Below are 24140 nucleotides of genomic sequence, written 5' to 3' on the forward strand. Positions count from 1 at the left end.
TTCCTGTCACACCGACATGTTGTCATTATTATAATTAGTTCCACCTGCATTTTTCCTGATTAAATGAGTCACCAGTCTGCAGGAGTTCACCATATCATGACTCAAACATAAAGAGGGAACAGGCGGCAGTGGTGTTGCTCCTCAGCAGGGCTCCACAGCTTCACCCTCGCTCTCATCAGAGACCTAGGCCCTGCTGGAAGCAGCACAACAGATGCGAACTTACTGTGCACTGCAGAGAAAAAGGAGATCGTAAGAACAGAGAAAAAAAGTGAACAACAGAATATAGCAAATAATGTTTATCGTTTAAGGAAAGACGCACTGGAAACTGAAATAGCTTATTGTAGAATCTGAGGTGTCCTTGTGGGATTTTGAGCACGTCCAAAATGAACTGTGCCTCACCTAAAAAGCAGATGAAAGCAGGTGGCAGCAGCACGAGTCTGAGGCATGCAGTCTAGTGAGACTCGCACGTCATAGTGTCATGTCATCAGAGCCCAATCTGTACTCTGTGTTCAAAAGTTGCAATTATGACAGACTATCATATAATCACATTACACTTTAGCATCAATCCGACAGTTTTTCTTCTGGTCTCAGAATACTTCTTAAAGAAAAGTGTCTGGACTTCTTTAAGTTGCTTGAAGACGTTTCACCTCTCATTCAAGAAGCTTCTTCAGTTCTAAGGTCAAATGGCGGAGAGTCCCAGATTTAAACCCAGTGGGAGTTTCCCCCCCAAAGAGGGACAAAAGGACCCCCTGATGATCCTCTAATCACCTGAGCCAAGGTGTGAAAATGGGTGCGGGTCCCAATCAGCCAGGGTTTCGGGTGAGCTCATTATGAAACCTGACCCCACCTTATCATGCGATTTCCTGAGGTCAGATGGCCCAGGATGTGCGTTAAGGCCTGGTAAATGACCTGTATTTGTATAGCGCTTTACTAGTCCCTAAGGACCCCAAAGCGCTTTACAAAACCAGTCATCCACACATTCACACACTGTACATTGTAGCCACAGCCACCCTGGGGCTCACTGACTGAGGCGAGGCTGCCGGACACTGGCGCCACCGGGCCCTCTGAACACCACCAGTAGGCAACAGGTGAAGTGTCTTGCCCAAGGACACAACGACCGAGACTGTCCAAGCTGGGGCTCAAACCGGCAACCTTCCGATTACAAGGCGAACTCCCAACTCTTGAGCCACGATCGCCCCTAAAGCTGGTTAAGGCGTCTGGGGAGGGAACTCAAAACTGGATTATAGATGGCAGACAGTTGGTGTCGTAAACCACAGCCTCTGTTCAAAGATATCTGCCATCCATAATCCAGTTTTGAGTTCCCTCCCCAGACGCCTTAACGCCCAATCACATCCTGGGCCATCGGACCTCAGGAAATCACATGATAGTGTAGGGCCAGGTTTCACTATGAGCCCACCAGAAACCCTGGCTGATTGTGACCCACACCTGTTTTCACACCTTGGTTCAGGTGATTAGAGGATCATCAGGGGGGTCCTTCTGTCCCTCTTTGGGGGGAAACTCCCACTGGGTTTAAATCTGGGACTCTCCGCCATTTGACCTTAGAACTGAAGAAGCTTCTCGGATGAGAGGTGAAACGTCTTCAAGCAACTTAAAGAAGTCCAGATGCTTTTCTTTGCAAGCTCCTTTGACTACGATGACCTGGATGACTGAGAACCTTCACAGACAATACTTCTGATAGCACAGAATCCAAATTTCTTCATTTTGCCAAATTAAAAGGTTTCTATAAATCAGTAATATGGCTGAACTGGTACCTAACTCCAGCTTTTAGACCAGGTGAGAGTCGGGCATCGCCATGCTTTGAGGGTGGCAATGCTTTGATCTCATTTTGTCTTTTATCTTGATGTCTGTCTATTCGCATGGCACCAGAGTAAGATAGCATTCAGTCAAACAGAATGAGTCTGTGTAGCTCCAGCACATGCCTGTGATCAGCTATGAAGTATGGACCTTAGCAATTTTCTACCTTTTTTTTTTTCAGAATAGGTCAGGCATGAATCCAGTGATCCTCTAGGTGGTCTTTTCTTTGAAAAGGTTCAACGGGAATTCTACAAAGTTATGACTTGCTGTACAATGCCTCAGTGCCTGAGGAATGATAATTGGTTGGTTTAGGCATGAGGAGGAAATCTGAGGCTCAGTAGGAGCAGAGCCTTTTTTTTTCTTTTTAGGGTCACAAGGGGGCTGGAGCCCAGCTGTTATGGGGAAGAGAGAGGGTAGCCCCTGGACAGGTTGCCAATCTGTTGCAGGGCTAACATGGAGACAAACTATTCATGCTTACATTCACACCTACAGCCAATTAAAAATCACCAATTAACCTAACCGTATGCATGTCTTTAGACTGTGGGAGGAAGCACAGACACAGAGCGACCACACAGAACGGCCCCTCACAGGACTAACCAAGACACTATCACACTGCCCCAGAGGGAAGGGGGGGAAACTGTGAAATAAAAGCCTTGTCCAGTTTTTGAACTTAAGTCAGAAAAATAAAAAAATTAAAGGTGACACATCAAGATGAAAATTCTGGACCTCATTAATTTCTATACTCTGGTTCCAGCACTGAAGGCTTGGTTTGTTCTTTTAGCTGCAAGGGCACAAGCAACTTTGCCAAGCACTGCAGCAACCAAAGGCTGGTCGTGCATGGTAGAAAATCGTGGTCCTTAATCACAGAAATTATGCAACATTTGTGAGTTATCTTACAAACGATCCTTTACTCATCAAAGATTGCATTCCTCATGATTCGACTGCACTATCCAAGTTGCACTTCTCTGCCACTGAGCACTTGGAAAAATGAGAAGACAGTATGGGTAAAGTATATTTAGATGGTGGCTGTAAATTCTCAGCAGAGCTCTGTCCTCTACACAAGCTTGCCAAGTTTTGCAAACTGTCTGACGGTGTTGCTTGCTGCATGACAAAATAACCTCCTTGCAGGGAGACAAGGTGATGCAGGACATAGCCGAAATGTGTTTATCCATTTCACTTTCTCATTGAAAATATCCAGCAGATTATTTCGAGGCAGGTAGATTCAGTGCTGATATTTTGTGGAGGAGTTCACCTGCACACACGTGAAGTTTCTTTTTTCAGAGCCCAAAGTGGGAGTGTCATTTATAGCATGGCTGCTTGGGTCCAGGTCCTCAGCAGGGCGTTGGCAGTTCGCTGCTAATAGCCTTCGCCTGTCAGCTCCTAATGAAACACACGAATATAGACAGGGGTTAATTAGCTGCAGGTGTGCCTCATTGACCACTCGGGCCAATCCTGGCTCACTTGAATCTCATCCATTTCTCAGTCTCCACCTGGTTCACCACAAAGCACAGCACATTAGAACACACCGCCTGTTAAACTGCTTTCAAGAACCACAGAAATGTCACAGAACAGGATTAACATGGCTGCTGTTCCTGTGGGCTGCGGCTGGTGAAGGTAATGAATGAATAATATAGTAGAGCTCACATTACTGGGCCATATCATTAGACACAATTAACGGGGAATTAATTTAGAAGAGAGGTAAAGTCTGAAAGTATCGATTTGCACATGAGTGATGGCCTGATCAGTTAATCGCATGCGTTACGCTCGGTATCTAACATTAGAATCAACAGTAATCGCTGAATCTCTCTTTTTATTTCCCTCTGCTTACAATGACAGAAAGCATTCTGCATTCATCTCCTTTTAAATGGGCAGAAAACACATGAAGCTTTATTGTCCTCTAACTTTATATTCCTCCCTTTGTGGGTGAACTCTGTGGCAAATGCAAAATCGACTACTGCAGTGAAGCTTAATGGATACTGATTGCTGAGCCCAATTTATCTTCCGCCAGTCTATTGTCATGGACAGGGATGGCAAGCAGTAAAAAAAGTGGAGGGACATTCTGTAGTCGACACATATCACAACATATTTACACATTTAATAAGCCACTCATAGAAAAGCAGATTTTCTGCTCTCAGTGAGTCTGCTGTCATCACTAAGAAACACGACGGTCATAAAAACTAGAGAAACTCTATGTGATGGTTTCTTGGTTTATACCTTTGGTATCCTGTGGCAGCACACGGGTAATGTCTGATGTCTGTCTGACAATGATTCAGATCTCTGCCTCAGATGAAATAATTTATTTGGAGAACCAAATTCATGGCGTGATCCATTCTTAATGAATTTGAAAACAGTTCTTCCTGATGAAAACTGGCAAATAAGACTAGAAAAGCATTCTGTAAATGCAAATCCATTATACTGCAAAATTTAATCCAAAGACTATCCATCAACCCTCTGCAATTTTCTCTTTTTCTCTTTTTGCAAAGCAATCCAGTGGTGTGGACTGGATGCTTTGGCAGGCCATATCTCGCCTACAGGCTATATTTCTGGCTCCTCTGCTATAGAAACTAGAAGATATGAGACTCCAAAAATATCATTAATAACCAGCTATGTTTATGCCATCGAGTCTTCTATCCTAATAACCAAAAAGGTAATACTACGTTCTCAACGATACCGCCAAAAGGACTAATGCAACTTTCAAAAATCATTGCTCAAAAATATGCAAGACATTCAGGATGTGACAGTGCTGCAGTAAAGGTTCGATTCGTTTTAAGAAGGGGATCGAGTTCATTGTTTTGGTAAAATTAAGTACTCTAAGTAAATTAGAGGGCGCGCTTTGTCATAGTTTGCCATAATTACTAGAGCTACCTAAGGGGGTTGTTCCTAGAGTGTGAGTTGAAATGACTGACAGAGCCAGGAGAGGTCACTTGACAATACATATATGATAAGCTGCTTATACAAAGGACCTCTGGGAGTATTTTTGTTTATTTTGTGTTTTTAAACAAAATAATTACCTAATTTGTAATAATGATAGAATTCCCCATATACAGTGTGTATGAGTGTGATAATGGCAGAAAAGTACCTGTTTAATTCACTTACTATTAATATTAAGACAAGTAGCTGTGTGTGTGTGTGTGTGTGTGTGTGTGTGTGTGTGTGTGTGTGTGTGTGTGTGTGTGTGTGTGTGTGTGTGTAATAAACCAGACAGCTTTGGTGATTTTAAACAACTGTCTCATCTAAAGCCTTCCTAGCTGCCGCAGTGATTTAAACGATTATGACAACTTTCCACAAATGCAGGTGGAGAACGTGCTAATGGTGAGCAGACCTCTGTGATGGAACAGTTGGATGAGGGAGATAGTAGAACAAAATTACTTGAAATTGGCCTCTCCAAATGGCTTTTTAATGCTCCTTTTTGAAAGCTTTACCGCTTAACAACTGAGGTTGGTGTCATTTTCTGTCAGTGGGATCCTGTTTGTTTCAACAATTTGAATCTCACTTTTTTGCCGTCACTTACACAGAATCTTTGAATGCTTCTCCCTGCCTATGATTAATCAATAGTACGAGGTATCACTAAGTGCAGTTCACATTATGTACGACCAAATGTACCAAGAATAATTAAGGCCAAGCCCAATTGATTTGCTTTGGCTTATTTATGAGGGAGAACAGAAATGCAGCTCTCTTATGTAACTCGGCCTCTAATTGAATCTAAGAAGTTTAAGTCAATTCTAGTTGGTAATTTCTGTTTATGTGAAAATTTAAAAACTAAATGCAGAAATGCAGTAAGTTATTCATACTTGTATTTTTCAGACCAGTTTTGCAATCATGTGCATCTTTATTATTTTTCATTTTAAGTAGTTTCTGGGTCAAATTTTGTGTTTTTAGAGTCAAATTTGATTACACTTTCAATGATAGGAATTGCAAGAAGCATGATAAAGTGTTTTTACATAGCATAATGTTGCTGTTTAAATACATTTACCACCATTGATTTGGCCATAGTAAAAAATAAATCCCTACTATGCTGTATATATATATGACTGGTTTCCCAGTTTGCTTCACTTTTGTATCCCTGGAACAAAACTGCTCCATTTCATCAGTTAAAAATAATAGAGAAACTGAACGTGTAACTAACTGAAGTATGCACCCTAATAAAAAGCCAAAGAAATAACATTAGAGTTGCTGTTCGCTTCTATGGACAAACAATGGACTCCTCATTTAAAGTTATCTGCTCTAAATTGGAGCCACTTTCTTTCTCACTATATTCCTCTTTGTTTCTGTCTTATTCCCTCTTTCGTTCTGATTATAAGACTGAATTCATTACACCCTTTCTGCTTAGCATGAATGAAGATTAGCTCATGGGTATATTAAGATGTGCTTCCTGCTTTTTGCTTCACCTGGATGTGGCTCTTGTAGTCATTAAACTACCAAGAACAAAAGGACTGATCGGGGATCAGTGCACAGGTCATATGGCCATATTAAAATGCACTGCAACAAAAGGCAGAATGATACTAAATGGCAAGTGGGAATAAAAGTAACTTCTGTTATCCCAAGATTTTTTACCCTCCTTCCTTGTATCCTTATATCATTTTAATACAAATCTGTTAACCTTTGAACGCACAACTTGAGGATGTACCATTATAAGATAATAGCCTCTAAGTGTAAAAAGTTGGAGACTTTCCTCTTCTCAGCAGTTAAAGTTCTACTCATTTGCTGCACAGGCAATATTAGCAGTATTGTAACACTGATGGTACTAAATTACTTACTTTTGGTTTGATGGTTATGCTTCAGTTCAGTTGTATTTAGTTATAAACCTGGACTATTGTTGAGCTAACTTTTGCTTTTCCATGTTTCCTATTACATTAACTTCCATTAGCTCATGTTGCAGCCTTCTATATATCTATATTTTCAACTGGCAAAGTAATTGGAATATCAATTACTGGGAGGGATTGCTGGGACCGTTGACATACTAGTCAGCTCACTTAAATCGTTTAAATAGCTGGATAAAATCAGACACGCCTGAACAATTAGGATGCCTGGATCCAAGTTCAGTTTGAAACACTGGGAGTCAAAATAAATGTTTGGCTTAGGTGGTCGAGTGAGTGGTCCAAAGGTTTGATCCCTAGACCCCAGACCCTCCAGTAACTCATCTACTTGAGCAAGACTAGAGAAATTTGCTCTAGCTGGTTGGCCAGTAGCTTGGACAGCAGCTGTGGCTTTAGAGATAGTGCAGGTCAGAAGATTGATGGATCAGTCCCTGGCTTCTCCAGTCCGTGAGTATGAGTGGAGTTTGCCAGAATACTGAACCCTGCATCCAGCTTTCTGTATGAATGGCTGAATGTGGCTTTGTGCTAAAACCTTTTTTGTATTCCAAAGGAAAAACAAGTGTTATCTAAAGGCCAGACCATTTACGTGTGTGTGGAAATCTGAATGATGTAAGTGCACACTTTTATTATTTGCTCCCAAATGGAAATTTCATGGACAAAAATCCCTCATGAATCCAAAGGCTTCACCAACTTCCTGAAGAGCTATACTATCTACCTTCCGTATAAGCAGCCTCTCACATAGTTTGGATCAGCATATCTTAAAAAGCCCAAGTGGAGAGTAGCGGAATTGGTTATTTATCTGCCATTTCAACTTATTTCTGGGTAATGAAATAGAGAGTGAAAGAGATGATAGACATAGAGAGAGAGGGGGGGTGACAGTCACGAAACTCTATGTGACTTAAGTGTATGACATGTGCCTTGCCCTGCTGAATCATGGCTTGCCCTCTGTCTGTCTCCATCCCACTCTCTTCCACCTTCTCCTGTTCCTTCCCTTCTCTTTCTCTCACTCTTGCTCTCGCTCACTATGCCCTTAAAACTTAAACTCTCCCTATCACTTACCAGAACTACCCAAACTCACTTTTGACATCTCTTGCCTGCCTCTTTCATCCTCCTCCACCCCTGCCTCCTCCTTTATTTCAGTGCTTGTGGGAACTGCTTACTCTTCCCTACCTCCTCCTCTCTTACTCATTCATCCCTGTGATGCCTGCCAGCGAGCCACCCTCTTCTTATTCCTTCCTTATAGTTTCCAAAAACACTTACCAACCTTGCATTGCTACATCTAAAGACTGGCTAACTCACTTGCTCCTTTCACTTTTCTACAACTGTGATTTAATCAGCACACATGATAACTTTTTAAAGGTGTTGATTTTAATTTAATATCTGCAAAGATTATAATTTATGGTACAGATTGAGTCTTCAAAAATTATATTTTTTGTTTGGTTTGAGTTTTAATTGGTATGTTTATTTTTTGTTGCCATCCTTGCACTCCAAGTCTCTTGATGAGAGTGCAAATAAAAGCTTGGATTATTTAAGACAACAGTACACGCTTGTAAATTCACTGAGGGGAAATATAGCTCATATTTCTGCCATTTAAAATTGTGTGATGTTTAATAGTGATAAATTACAGAATAATTAGGGAACGGCAATTTACATGGTGACTAATTGGCATATAATATCATATCAAAATAAAATTAATCTCTTTGACAGGTTTTCAGCAGCCTGGATGCTGATGCAATGGGAGCTAAATTTGAATTCCTCACAAATCTTTCATAATAAAAAAGAAATATCGTCAGTTTTGTGAGTTATACTAGGACAAAGTTAACTTGAAAGCCAACTCATTAATTTGAAAGTCTGAGGAGAGGTCGTTCAGAGATACTTACCTTTGAAGTTTTTTATTTTTAACACCATAGAGAATATGTAACCCCAATTCCAAAAAAAGTTGGGATTGTGGAAGTGGAAACAAAAACAGAATGCAATGACTTGCAAATCTCATAAACTCATATTTTATTCACAATAAAATATAAGAAATGCATCCAATGTTTAAACATCACATTTCATGACAAATATTCGCTCATTTTGAATTGATGGCAGCAAAATGTCTCAAAAAATTTGGGATTAACTAGCAACAGGTGAGTAATATGATTACAAATGAAACAAGCATGTGAGAGAGGAGAGTTTGTGACAGCGGTTTATCAATCTGTAAAAAAAAACTGCACCTACAGTTCGCTCAGCCATGCAATGTGGTCATATGATCCAGAAACACAGCCTTCTTCTCTGGACCAAAGCCTAATGGACTGAGGAAAAGTGGACAACTGTCATCTGTAGTCACAAAACAGAATGTGAAATTCTTCTGTAAAAACATGGCTGGACTAAAGAGAAGAGAGACCATCCAGCTTGTTTTCAGTTGCCAGCTTGCACATATGGATACTGCAATTATTACAACAGCATGACATCATAGAAGAGTCTCCATCCCGAATTTCTTGAGGTCCAGAAGTTTCACCTGTTGAAAACATTTGTGGCATCATTCAATTTGATTTATTTATGTAGCGCCTCAAAGCATTTTATATTATGAAGAGAAAAATATGACAAAGAAAAAACAAGACTGTTGAGCAGGTAGAATTCCATATCAGACAACAATGGGACAACATTCCTCTCCCAAAAGTCCAGCAGCTGATCTCTTTAGATCCCAAACATTTATGGACTGTTGTTAAAAGAAGCGAGGATGCTACAGAGGGGTAAATATGGCCCCATTCCAACTTTGAGACATGTTGTTACCGTCAAATTCAAAGATGAGCTAGTTTTTTAAATGTCTAAGTTTAAACCTCGGATGCTTTATTTCTTCTGTCGTAAATAAAATCTGGATTTACAAGAATTTAAAACCATTGTGCTGCATTTTTATTTGCATTTTAGACAGCACCCGAATTTCTCTGTGATATGGGTGGTAATAATTTAAATTGACACCACAACCACAACTCTAAATCTTCTTCTTTGTTTCACTTCTTATATGCCTCACCCTCTGAACCAGACAGCCCAAGCAGATCAAGTCTGTGAAAGAACACATCACAGTTTTAAAATGACTTTTAACAGTCACACAAAAAGAAATCCAATCTCAAGGAAGCAGAGGGATCGATTTTTTTGTACTGTCACGAGCCTCAATAAAACCAGAATGCAACACATTACATCATGCTTTTTTGAATAACAGACCCAAATCATCAACTCTTTTTCTAGAGCTATAATTCTCTTCCTTTTAATGTTCCACTTCCATAACCTGTGGAGTCACTCCTTCCACCTACACTTTCAGCCCGCAGCTGAATAGGTTATTTTCCTAGCCTTATTGGGAAAGGAACTATGAAAAAGAACAAGCAAGGATACATGTGGATGAAAAGGGAAAACATCAAAGAGATAAATCACACAAAAAATTACAAAATAACAGGAAATATCATCCGTTGAAGACAAATGGCAGTAAACAATATATAAAGGGTACATGGTGTTATGGAATATTTAAAAGTGAATCTTCAAACATGTAATTCAAGGGTTGGATTTGTACATTATAATCTGGGGGCTAGAGAGGAAGATGCGTTGTCAGTGATGCGACCCCAGTGATGACTGACAGCTCCCTGTAGGCGTTCCCGCGGTGACTCAGAAGTTTTGCTGACTATTTATGTCTTCATTTTGATGAGTTGAACAGCACAGATGATGCACAGCGGCCTTAACAGATTGGACCAATTACTGAGTGTCTAAATAATACAAAGTCCCATCACCATGCGAAATGTTCAAACTTTGGATTAAACAGCATTTTTTGACATTTAGAATTTGTTCTGTAGTGAAGGAAGGATGTGCATAACTTTTTCTCCAGCTTTCATAAACAGTTCTCTTTGTGAATACACTTCAGGCCCATTTAACTTCAAGGCTTTCAAAAAACATCCCTGGTGTACAATTTGTCCTTCTGCAATTCAAAAAGGGCTCAGTCAACCAATTTTGAGAGTGAAAGTGATTTCAACCCAAGTCCTCGCAACAAAAGTAACGTCATTTAAAAGCTGTTGTCTCCTATGGTTGGACCTCTCTGTCTCGTTTTGTGTCACTTTGTTTTAATGCTGTACGCAGGGTACAAATTTGAGGGAGGTCACTGTCGAATGAAAGCGAAGACTGCAATTCCATCAGCTAAACACAAATGCAAGGACGAAGCACTACTGTGTTTAGACTGGTGAAAAATGTGCAGTTTATAGAGAATGAGCATTCTTTATTCCCTTTACTAGCCACATTCCAGCATTAATGAAGGGATAGGGAATTATTTTTAATATATTATTCACTGAAACAAGATCTCACCTGATTTTTCTATTCATTTTGTATATTATTTGAGGTGCGTGACAAGCATTCCCAACCAAAAATAACAGTTTGGATGAGTCTGACAGTTGTAATAGTGAAGAATTTCCATCTGATACTGGTTATCTGAAGCTGCCGTGTTCTTGATCTATAGTTATTCTTTTTTATCCCTTCATGTTTTTCTGCTTTTCCATTTCATTCACAGTGGGGCTGGAGCCTATCCCAGCTACCATAGGACAAGAGCCAGGGTACGCCCTGGACAGATCGCCAGTCTGTCACAGAGCTAACACAGAGACACGCTCACGTTCACACATGTGGGCAAATTAGAATCGCCAGTTAGCCCAACCTCTCTAATGAAATGCCTTTGGCCTGTGGAAGGAGTACGCAGAGAGCACTGATGCTGACAGAACAGGAGAACAGAAATGCTCCGGCTAGACTGTAGAGGTGTGGTAACAGTGCTAACCACTCCTCCACCATGCTGCCCAACAGAAGCTTTCAAAGTAATACATTTCTCAGGAAAAGACAAGGATAGATGCTAGAAAGAAAGCAGTTTGAAAAGTTTAAAAAAAGGATATTATTTGGCTCTAAAAATGAAGCCAGTGTAGCAACTGCACAAACTGTAGTTCCCTGAGTGGCCACTAAAGGCTCCAAAAGTGACTCAAAAGCCAGCTGCAGAAATAAGCATGTTTACAGCCTGGTATAAAAGTCAGTTTTGCTCCTTATAGCACATGAGAATGAAGGTGTCATTTTTCCCCCTGTACTCAAAAATATAATATATACAGAGACACCAGTTTGCATTTTACTGAAACATAAAGGTGTGTGAGTGATTGTTGCAGGTTGTTTGTTTTATTAAGGCTTTGGCCAAGAATGCAAATTCAGAGGCATTAGAAATGCAGCTTTGCCATGCAATCGCTGGTTTCAATGTGACATACACACAGTCTGTTAGTTAAAAATCAGCTCTTGCTGAGTGAAACAGCTGTTGGGTTAATTCATGAGAGTGCTGAACTAAATGTTAAACCAAAACAGTGAGCTAAAGGATGTTAAATAGCTCGGCAGCTTTATGGGTTTTGTGATAATTCAGGTCATACAATTTGGTCAAATGAAAACAACTCAAGACTTTTGGTTTTATTGCTCAGTCGTGCATAGTTTTCGCTGAGTGTGTTTAAGGCATAAAATAAGCAACCCCAGCCCCAGCCTATTGTTTGGACCACTCTTCTTTATGGATGCAGAGCAGACTGCTCAGATGAAAGACTTTCCGCCACTTTTGAAGATGCACATACCTTGTTACTATAGCAACCACTTTGGGTAAAAACAACAAAAGAAGAGGGGGTACGAGGCGGGGAGAACAAATGATGAAACGATAAAGCAGGTCAGTGAAAGATTGGATTTAAATTCAACAAAGACTGGAATTCAGCGGATAGTCCGCTGATGTTTAAACACCCTCCACTCACGGCCGTTAATCTGTCAGGCTGCAGCGAGCGAACAGGATGCCTCCCATCAGCCCAGGGCAGACTTGTGATCTGAAGCAATGTGTGAAAGCAATTTGAAAAAAACAAGTAAACCACTTTTAGACTGAATGCTATTATTTTCCCAGTTGCTGACAATGTTGTGTTTTAAGAGCAAGCGCTAGTCAATTCCCCTAGACTTCTATGTTAAAATGTCCAGTTTTAGCAATGACGTTAGCAGAACAAAGTCGTTTTAGAGGATTTTACATATATGTAACTTACCCATGTAAATTCTAAAACTTACGCACTGGTAGTTAAGCAATATTAACATAGCTAGTTTGGTGGTTAACCAAACCAACAACTTGTCCAAGTATGTGCTCCAGTTTTGATGACTGAAATTCTTGTAAGTTATTAATATGCCATCAATTAGCAGATATTTCACACTTTGACATCACAGTGTCTACGGATGCAGCTTGCTAACTTGCAAGTTAGCATCAGCACTCCGCCCTTTAATCTAAATGTTGTCACTTCTGAACAAAACTTTTTAAAAAGATAGCGGTGATGGTGCTAAAAAAAACAATGAATATGTCCATCTTTTATATATTTATTTATGGGGGTTGTTTTTGTTTTTTATTTTTTATTAAATTCAAAGTAGCTTTTTTGAAGTTTTTCTTTTCTATTAATATTACAAATATAGAATTTTATATTAAGTACATTAAAGAATAGATTTTGTGTTTACTTCTTTGCACAAGAATAGGCTTTTATCTCACAGAACGCGCATAAACACACCTGCAAAAACTTGTAAATGACATAATATTGTGTAATGCAAAGCAAGAGAGTCCCAAATTGAGAAACCCAGATTCTCTGTTGCATCACATGATTATGTGGCTTATCCATACTGAATTTCATCAAAGCTGAATAGTGGACAAGGCAGTGTCATCATTTACTTTCCCTCCAGTCCTACAGAGCCGCCATCTGTCAAATATCAATTTACTTCCTGCTCTCTAAAGAGTGCTGAGCCCTAATTGGAAATAGCATGTAACGTATTCTCTGTTCTGCACACATGGAGAGTGAAGCTATCAGTCAGTCTGAGATATGAATATGATGCACTCGCTCCCTCAAGCCCATCTGTGGAACAATTCATTTTTTTATCTGACAGAGGGAAATAAGAACGATGAAGATTGTGATATTGTGTCTACTGGAGTGCAGATGGACAAACTGCAGCATGAGTATCGTCTCTATTTAGGAAAGACCGTCGCTACTTGTTCTGGAGTAATGTCTTGTTTCCTTAATGGCACATTCTTAACGAACTGAAACAGAAAGTGCTAGATGCTAAATCTACTAAATTTACTAAGTTAATGCTAAAAATTAAAAGAACAAAGCAAAACTCCAATCTCCCTTTTGCTGACGTTGTTCTTGTGCACCCCTTACACTTTCTTTTTTAGTAAGCTCATCCACTTCTGCTTTCGCGATTTCATCATAAACTTCTAACTTGACAGTCGCTGCTTGCAGGGAGCAGACATCAACATCAATTTTCATGCTGAGGATTATCAGTCGTGATAAGAGCATGGTCTCCAGTCATGACCCAGATACTAAACAGCAGTTTTCAGTGAAAGAGTTCCCAGTGTCCAACCCCAAAGGTAGCACTCAGCTGTGGAGCGTGACCAGGGGCATACTTCCTTCGTCCCCCAGTGGCAGACTGTTAATGCTGCAGTATTATTTCCTGAAGAATCTGACACGAAATATTTGCATCACACAAATTTGTAGTTTGTGTCACTCTGCACACAGCACACTGAAAAAACTATTTTTTTCACACCGAAAAAATTCTCACCATCCTACGTTGCTACCAGATTTGATTCGTCATGACTTCACGACATGTTGTTTTTCCCAAAATGATATTCAGAGTGTGGGGTCACCATTCTGACACAGTAAAAGAAATCCAGCCCACATCACAGATGGACAAGTGCAAGTGGTCAGATCTTAAAATAGCAGCTGCACTGGAAGTGGCACAGAGCTGCTCAACATGACCTTAAAAAGAAGATAAGCCACATTGCAATCAGTTTTACATCAGCAAAGTCCCCGACCTTTGGCGAAGTATTCATAGAAGTGAAATAACCTTAAACATGTCACAAGCTCAACAATAAACATGACTGGAAATAGAGACATTTCCCTCATCAGTGGCTAAGATGTGAAGAAAATTAGGTAGTCCTGCAGATACATCCTAAAACCGTCAATTAAAGTGCCCTAATGAGTTAAATTCAGTCAGACAGTATTACAGCTTTTAATCTGCATCCATCACAAGATGAGTAACTCTAGAAGAGTTCATTTTGACTTTTTTCTCCTTTTGATTAAAAATCCTATTATCATTTTTTTTTCTCTTAACTCACTTTTACTTTCACTACTTTGATAAAGGCTACATTTGGATTTTTTTTTTCAACAGCAAGGACCCAACCATGGTCACCGCTTTTACGAGAGGAGAATAGACAGCCAGGCTATGCTCATCATGTTTCAGTCAGGAATAAAAGATACTCTGATTGCACTCCTCTTTTGTGTACGTGGAGTTCATGCCCCGTTATGTCCTGTGCTTAATTAATCAGCAACCCTAAATCTATTCTTTACATTATTTTAATGCCTTATGATGTATATGGTAGTGAATTCAAATTAATGCAGTCTGTAAAACAACTGTGTGTGTTTGTGTGTGTGTGTCCCTGTGGAGGTCAGCTAATCTGTCTTCCATTGTCAAGCTCACTCCAGAGGTGGAAATACACACACACACACACACACACACACACACACACACACACACACACACACACACACACACCATCCCTGTCAACATATGAGTGCCCACAGGGAGAGGAAGTAGGGCAACATGCTGAAGACTCCCTGCCACCCACACCTGCCTACTCCTCAGGCTGCAAACACACACACACAGTGGGGAGTTTCCACTTTCTTACGTTTTTCGGGGAGGGGGGGATGCTTGGTTTATTTTCCCAGGAGACAACAAATGAAAAGGATTAAAAGCTTGAAGGACATTGTCTCATTTTTGTTTTCAACAGCACTTGAGCAGAATTAAACGAATACATTGGTTTTTCAATTATAGAAAAAAATACTCGTCCTAATTGTGGTTTGGCAGCAGCTTTGGCTGTGTTTAAATAATACTCTTGAAAATAAGAAGCACCTGCACTGTGGCATTTTTTTTGCCTCTACTAAAAATGATTTTTATTTTATCTTAAAGCTGATTCACCTTTTATACACTGTATATATCATATTTTTGCAAAATGCTATCATTGGGAACAAAATTAGAAATGGATTTTGTCTTGTTTCTTGTTTCCTCCTCAGAATCAGTACTTTCAGCTGTCAGCCTTCATTTGCAGTTTTGACCATTTCATCAAACAAAATATTCTGGATGTCCTTCACATCCTCTTTTCCCTGTCCTCAAATATGGAAGTTGTACTTCAGCGTCTCTACGTTGTAAGATTTTTGCAAGTTGTGTTTTGTGATTTGCATCTTATCAATTGTAAGATAATATTACAGACTCAATCTAGAGATTGCAGCAATCTCTCTTTGCATTGCATTTGTTACATGTGTTATGATGATACCAGCTAGAAGTTTCTTCATTTCTGTTGTTTGGTTAGTAGGTGCAGGTTGTAGCAGCCATCACACTGAAAGCTAAAGATCAGAAAATGTATCCAATTATCTTTATATGAAAGGTTATTACAACGGTCAACTGTGAGTTTCTCTCACACTACAACAGGGGGCCAACGTTTTGGAGCCTCACAATTCTTCCACATCTGCAACATTTTTTGATTGTGTGTATTTAAGCTCCTCTCTTTGATAATGCTTCTTAGAGATTACTTTTTTTTGAATGAATGAATGAATGAATGAATGAAAAGATGTCTTGTTCCGATCAGATGTGACATCAGGTGCGGCCGTTCCTGCAGAGCAAAGTATTTATTAGGGCTGGGCTATATCATACTGTTCACGGTAATACCGGTGTAATTTTGGGCAACAATAGGAAAATGACATATCGTGATAGAATATGGGTAAAGCGCGCATGCGCAGTGCCTTTCTTTACATACGCACATGGCGGCGACACAGAATGAGAAGAGCGAAAGCGGATCGTTAAATGAAACAGATGAACCAGAATTGGTTTGTAAAAATGCTGCAGCTTCAGTGATGTGGAACTGGTTTAGCTTTCGTCCGTCACACAAAGCATTATTTTTGGTAGAGCATGCTAGCAGGCCGTCGCTATTACCGTGTTGTTTGGAAAATACAACATACTTAAAATCAATCCTTTGATTTTTCTGAAAATCGACAGAGCCCCTTATAATTCCGTGTGCCTTATGTATGAATTCTGGTTGTGCTTACTGACCTCGAAATGATTTTATGTCGTACACGGCGCTCGAAAATCTGTCAAATGTTTTAGTGCGACTTTGCTAAGCTACGAAGCCGCACCGCTTGATGGATTGTCGGAGCATTACAGCTATCGTAGGCAGGAGCCTCGCGGAGTGATACGTACAGTGCTTCAACATAATATTACCGTATTGTGTGTTTAACCTCTTTTTAAGTTTTGTGGATATTATACATGGTTATGCTGAGGATATGTCGGCCAGTTTCCACTGGAAATGCCTTTTGGTTAAACTGTCAGCAAGGAATTTGCATTGTTACATTTTTATATAACTTTAATGCACATAAAAAAACAGCTGCTTGTTTAAGTGAACATACATTGATGGGGTTTTTTGCACTAAAGTTGTGGAGTTGTAAAGTATTTTTTCTAGTGTCAATTATATCGTCAGTTATGTCGTTATCGCAAATTTTCAAATGTATAACGTGATAAATATTTTTGGTCATATCGCCCTGCTCTAGTATTTAACTTACAACACCTTGTGGGTTCTTCCAGCTAATGTGGTTTACAGTAGCAGAAGTGCATACATCTTGAGTATAGCCAGCCCCAGTGGGAACTAAGTCTTATATCCTGACAGTGCCGGTGCTGATATATACTCTACCAACCAAGCTATACAGAAAATGAAATCCCAAACCTTGGCAGCTTTAGTGTTAGTCTCTTCTCTTTGAGCTCCATGGGAAATTGAGTTTCCAACCCAGCAACAGCGCTTATAGCTCTACCCAAAGGGATGAAAAAGTGCAGAATTTCAAAGAACAGATCACACCATCATTTTATTGTAGCTGTGAAGATATCAGCGAGGTCACTGATGCTAAAAATATACGTGCACGTGTGTCATTATAGAAAGAAATGGAGATTAACTGTCTACCAGAATTGCAAATAAAGAAAAACATTGTGCATTTTTTTAATAAAATCAATGAATAAATATATAAATAAACCTCTCTGATGTCAAATTGGGAATTAAAAACAGTTGCCAAATATTTGGTAAAATGCAGCTTATTCCAAAAGCTTTTACTGCACTGTTTATCTCGTTCACCTCCTCATGTCCTGCATCACAGGCTTTTTTGAAAGGAGAAATCAAGAAGGCATTGGAGAGAGGTCTCTGGGTCACCGGCAAAGTGAAAAATGATCCGCTTACATCTGTGCTAACATTGCCCGATAAGACTGGGGGCAGATTGGACAGAGATTTTCGCATTAGAAAGACCAGCTCACCCACTCTAAGATGTAGGACAGGGCCACTTAGGAGATAAAGTCACTGTCAGTGCGAGAGAAGCCATCGGTAACACCACAGACATCTGCACTTCCTTCAGATTATGTCTACTAGTCGGTGACAGGAGTTTTTCCTGTCTGTTATCCTTGTATAATATGTGGCAGTGTGAGAGTGATCATTTGAAATTGGATCTAATCAGAGGTGTCATTTTACTTGACTATTTGTGCAGTGGTTTTTTTTTCACGGAAGTCATGAACCGATTTTTAGGGATGAAATAAGAAATTCTGCTCTTTAAAAGCACAAAGTTGTAAATAAGAAACAGAAATGGTTAAAAATAACAGATCTTTTTGTATTATTTTACTACTAATGGAATCCTGCAACACTGGCCACCTTTGGTGAGATGTTGCATCAGTAGCGATAGTTTGGAGTGGAAGCAGACGAGGCTTGGTACACGGCTGGTTAGAGCTGGCAGGAGAACCAGTGGGAAGAGCGTAGAGAAAGGCTGGCTGGTGGGCGTTGATTGGAGCAGAGAGTCAGACAGGCAGGCTTTATCCAGGAAGAGATGATGGTGGAAAGCGTGCAAGGCAATTGGCACACTGATGAGCAATGGAGAGCAACCCATGACACAGAAAGAAGGCATAACTTTGAGACAACTTGACTGCAAACTGTGACTAGAGACTACAGCTAGTTCAGCTGCAGTGTCAGTGCCATGTAGAAGGACTGAACAGGCTGAAATTTAAGGTTCAAATACTGCTGGATCTTAATGAGAGGATGAGTTTCAGATGTGCCAGTTGATTGGTCAGTTTCAGGAACTTCACCCAGACAGACACGCATGGAGAGAGGGCTTTTCTCATTTCTCTGTTCCTTGCCTTCCTGTCTCCTCTATCCTCTGTCCTCATTCACTCTGTGAATCACCTTCAAGAACGTCTCATCTCGTCAGCTCAGTCTCAGTGTCCACACTGAGTCACTGTTACAGTAAGTTATTGAGGGCTGTACCATTGTCAAAGTGTGCAAGGGCACCACAAGAAACATTTCGAGCCCTTCATGCACACTTTCGTAAGTCTGCATTTCTGCAGACTTTACCATATGCATTTACCCTCAGTTCACAGCGTTGTTACACTACTAAGGGATGCCACACAGGCATTAAAAGAAAACTGTATACAAAGAAGACTCCTTGAGGGTTACAGGATGAAAGGTGACATAAAATTACAGGAATGCAGCATGTTTTATCACAAACCATGCTTGTACATTATTGTTTTTCAAGTTTTATTTAGTAAAGAAACATGACAAAAATACTAGAGAGAATGAGGTACCTGTCGTTCTCGCTATAAGAAAAGAGCTTTGAATATATTTAAAAACACATGCAGTCTCCATCCCTTTAGATAGTCAGTAAAGTATGTAAAGCCATGTGCTAAAGTGCTCTTGGACTTCACAGCTGTATATAAAGGAGACGTTAGGTACCCTCTGTGATGCTCTTGTGCTTAGGTCTTAAGATGGATATCGGGATCGGGCTCTAAAATGTATCTGGAGACGGGAGCAATCAATAGAGAGAAGAGTTGTAAGACGAGGATATCGAGGATGACCAGGTGCCCCTTGAGAAAGTCTTTTCAACCATGTCATACAAAACAGCTGTGCCAAACAGCTGGAATCTTTAAAGCATGGTGGTAGACGGATTTTACAAATACATGTGTTTATTGTTCACTGGTTGTGTTGGTTATCAAAGGAAATCATCTCTACCCTTCAACATTTGTGGGTGTGATGACTAAAGGAAGAAAAATATATTATGTGTGCATTCTTGTCACACTGTGTCACACTGGGAATTGAATATAAACGGTTTGTTTTCATGAACACTGTCATGCTCATCTGACAGAGATCATAAATAACAGTAGTAGTCTTAAAAACCCCACAATGAACCGATTAAGAAGCTGTGCACTCCTCATTCTACACTGACACTGTCTTAAAATGACAGCTCAGAAGCAAGGATGTCTCATTTTGTTAATGCCTCCTGCCTCAAATCCTCTCTCCTCATGCCTCTTCCTTGATTTCTAGTACTGAGATGAGGACCGTATAGAAGGTATGGCAGCCATGGCAGTTTGTCCTGAAACAACAACAATAATTTCCACATTTCGACTTTTTTCTCAAAAGACATTTTCAACTCTGTGAGGAGGCGAAAGAAGCTTGAATTGGTTTTATTAACGTGATATTTACCATCTGCATGTGTCAGCTGTATCAGCTGAGCCAGTAGCGGATGGGGGTTGGCAGCAGGATCCGCTGATCTACTGTAACCGTGGCTGAGCTCAAGTTTGTGAATGAATTTCATCCTCAATTTATTATTCATTTCGATGAGTTCGCAGGTGTGCTGGTTGGCTGTGATATTTTTATGTGTTTAAATGTGCATTTTTCATCTAAATACACTCTGATACAGCTAATTTGTTTCTCTAGTTTATACTTAAGTGCAGCATGACTGGTACAGAACTGTTTGGTTTTGAATGGATTGAGTGGTTAGAGTCAGGAAAGTACTTTGGTTAGTGTTATGAAAACAGCGTGAGCGATTTAAAGTAAATAAAAGGCAATCAAACATTGTATTTAATAAGTTCTATCAGTGCATCGTGTAACATATAAAACAGCTGAAGTTACTAGACCTGGGTTTGGTACTACTGCCAAGTCAGTACTTTGGTAGAAATCAACACTAATGACTGAAATGTTGAAAAGTTTAATTGATTTGTGTCTTATTGGTTAACATTTTCTAACTATGATTAGATAATAGAATAATTAATGAACTAATTAACTCAATTAACTAAACAAAGTTACAAAATAAATACAAATGCCTCTAATTATAAATATCCCAATGTATTACACAAAATTAAATATATATAGTTGACACTGAGGTGCCCCCTCTTATATTGACTTTGTAATTTTCTCTGTAGAGGGTGTGATTTTAAGGGGGTGCAAGTATTGCATTGTGTACTTTAGAGCAGCGGTCCCCAATCACGGACCGTGGTTTTTGCGCCACGGACCGGTTTATGCCCGACAATATTTTCACAGACCGGCCTTTAAGGTGTCGCGGCTAAATACAACAAAATAAAACTAGTACCGGTACCGAAAAAAAGAAGATTTATTCATAACACACGTGAAAAGACCCAGGAAAACTGAGTTAATGATAAAAACGATAACAAAATAACGCTGAAAACCGATAAAAATCCTGAAAACCAGACATTTCACACCTGAGCCTCAACTCTCGCGGCCCGGTACCAAACGACTCACGGACCCGAGGCCCGGGAGTTGGGGACCGCTGCTTTAGAGGGACCAATTGTAAAGCCAGATGCCAACAGGCAGGAAAGATTTAAGTCACACTTTTCTATATTTGTGATCGCAATTTGGTGAAGACAAAATGTGTTTGTTCAGAGTCAAAACTAGACAGTTTTAGGCTGTGGATGAACACTGATAGTGATTTTTTTTCTCTCTTCTTTGTAACGAGTGGATTCTATTGGTGGCCTTGAAGCCTTTTTCCAGCATCTGTCGATTTTACTTGTGTCTGCAGAAATGTCAAGGTCAGAAATCTGAGCTGTAGGTAAAAGATTAGAAAGCATTTTATCTGAATGAAGTGATGAAGAAAATATTAGTCTGGAAGGAAAGCCTGAGAGCTGGAACAGTGTGAGCTGTAGTAGTTCTGCTAAGATCTCTGCTTGGTTTGGTTCTCATTGGTACAAAATGACAGTAAATAACACCACTTACATGTGAGGCTACTGAAGTGTTCTTTCTCCACCGAGTAAACCGAGTAAAGTATAAAATGATACTGACAGATTCAAATCTCTGAGCCAAGTTTATCGCTTAGGATCCCAGTTACTGTGATTCCTTTGGTCTGTGGTTTGATCCGATTTGACTGACAGGGTGCAGGAAACACAAGCAAAGCCCACAATACTGTCATCAGACATCTGTTCAAATGTTAATAATTCTTGATTTGTGCATGGGAGAGGATATAACAACTTTTTCAAACAACTGCGGTGTTCATAGCGTGAACCCGACTGAAAGAGTTCTGGGCCTTTAAGCACGAGGTTAGTTCAGATCCAGCATTATTATCTCTGAGGGTCCTCACGCATGTGTGTCATTTATTGTCTTCTGACCTCTTGTGACAACAGATGACTTACACACATAACACACAATGCTATTGTACGCAATTCTTAATAAAAGCTGTTTTCTTTTCTCTCTCTCTCTCCTTCTTCCGTCCTGCTGCGTGAAACAACAGATCACTTGGGCATCGAGTTTATGGGTAAGGAAGCTTTTCTTGTCTTGCATCTGTCTGAGTCATAACTGTAAACATCACCGCTTTTCATATTGGATAAACAATACACTCTGAGGGCTCAGATACAGAACAAATTGTTCATAACAGCCAGCAAACGGCATAAGTTGGATGTGTCTAATTACATATGGCACTGTGACATAATTTGAAATGTAATCAGGAAAGCTGTGGTGAATACAAATATATCTATAGTTATACATTAACATATTAGCTGCCGTCAACCGTGCGTGCTGCACTGTATTTTACACGCTGTCTTAATCTGTTTTTATCCTCCTTACACATATGTACTTACGTATCTTTACTCCCCGCACCATTTCTATCTTTCTGCTTTCTTTCTCTCTCTTGCACTATCTCTCTCTTTTTCTCACAATTGCTCATGAAGTGTCCCACCAGAATACCAATGTGCTGCAGTCTCCTTGGAAACAGTGAGAACAGAGAGGCGTGCAGGGTGCAGTGAGGGAGTTTTTGTGATGTTGGCACCGTTACCAGTCGCACTCCTCATTAGTATGTGTGGGTATGTGTGCGCATGCATGGCACATGCTCAAAGTGTGTGTCTGAAGCCCTAATGTGAGTTTGATGAGATCCTTCCAGCGATTGTGTGTTGAATGTTAGTGTGCGTTTCCCATGCACACGCTGCGAGGCTGTGAAGGATAGATGCCAGCGGCTCCACCTCGTCTTCGCCAAGCTGCTCGCTCCCGGTTTTGGCTCTCGCGGACTCTGTGTCGGGTATCACAGCTGAGAAGCGCTAGTTAACGACATGAAACTTGTTAACCAGAGCCCCTCACTCTCTCTCAAAATGTGTCCTCTTTAGGTTAAAAAAAAAATCTCTGTAGTATCAAGGAAAATGCTCTTCCTCTTGCCTGGCCTTACAGCATCTACATGCTCAAAGTCAAATTTCACAAGAACAAGCACTGCTGCATCTCTTTCAGCTGCCCGATCGCTGCCTAAGCAGTCAAACGAAGTAAAGCTTTTTTTAGAAAACCTGCTTAGACTATGCAAACTTGGCAGTGACAGATGATATTTTCTACAGAGCTATCTTGCAGGTTTCCCCATTTATATTCAGCGAGAGGTTTTATGCTTCTGCAACATTGTTCAGGCTGCCACATTTTCATTGCCGAGCTGACGTCTCTAGTCCTGCCAACGTCTTCCCCCAGCATTGTGTTAAGCAGCGGCTAGATAAGAACCTCCCACACTCAATCCTGGTGTGTCAGTGTCTGTGCCTTTGGAAGCTCTTTGAAGGAAAGAAATGCACAGACCTACTGTAATGCTCTTTGTCACAGATTATTGTCATTAATGCAAGTGAGAAAATATACTTTACATAGTAGATTAAACTACAAACTGTCACTTGAACTGCCCCATCCTTTCTGTCAATAGCAAGTGATAGCAAATCGTTATTTCACTCTAAGACACATTGCATCAACAACAGGATGATTTATAGATACCATTTGACCAAAAAGGCTCTGATCTGAGGATTAAAAAGGACCAATCTCAGTTGCTGCTGAGAAACTCGCCCTTAATAATAAATAAACAGATTTTTAGTTTGGAGTAAATTTAACATTCAAGTAAAAGGTTTGAGGGATTGCAGGGAGCTCTAGCATGAAGACATTAGTGTTTGAGATGAGATTAAAAAAAAATGTAATCTTGGGCCCCAACCTACACCAGATGTCACTGGCATCACTATAAACAGCAACGAAGTCACATTTAAACACATGGGGTAGCCGTAAGCATCATCTGACAACTGTCGAGAAGCGACACATTTATTCCCGACCATAAATGTTACCAGCGACTGAAAACAAATGTAAAAAGTGAGCAAAAGTAAAAGAAA

At 40.1% G+C, this 24140-nt stretch overlaps 1 protein-coding gene across 2 annotated transcripts in view; it reads left to right on the top strand.

Moving 5' to 3' along the window:
- The window catches only part of nrg3a (neuregulin 3a), a 344868-nt gene that overhangs the window by 280494 nt on the left and 40234 nt on the right, over window positions 1-24140 (top strand). For both annotated transcript variants that reach the window (XM_026189294.1, XM_026189295.1), the window contains one exon: window positions 22262-22285. In XM_026189294.1, coding sequence (XP_026045079.1) covers window positions 22262-22285 — 24 coding nt within the window. The remainder of the gene's footprint in view (window positions 1-22261; window positions 22286-24140) is intronic.

This window comes from Astatotilapia calliptera, chromosome 13 (genome assembly GCF_900246225.1).
Source record: "Astatotilapia calliptera chromosome 13, fAstCal1.2, whole genome shotgun sequence".
Lineage (NCBI taxonomy): Eukaryota > Metazoa > Chordata > Actinopteri > Cichliformes > Cichlidae > Astatotilapia > Astatotilapia calliptera.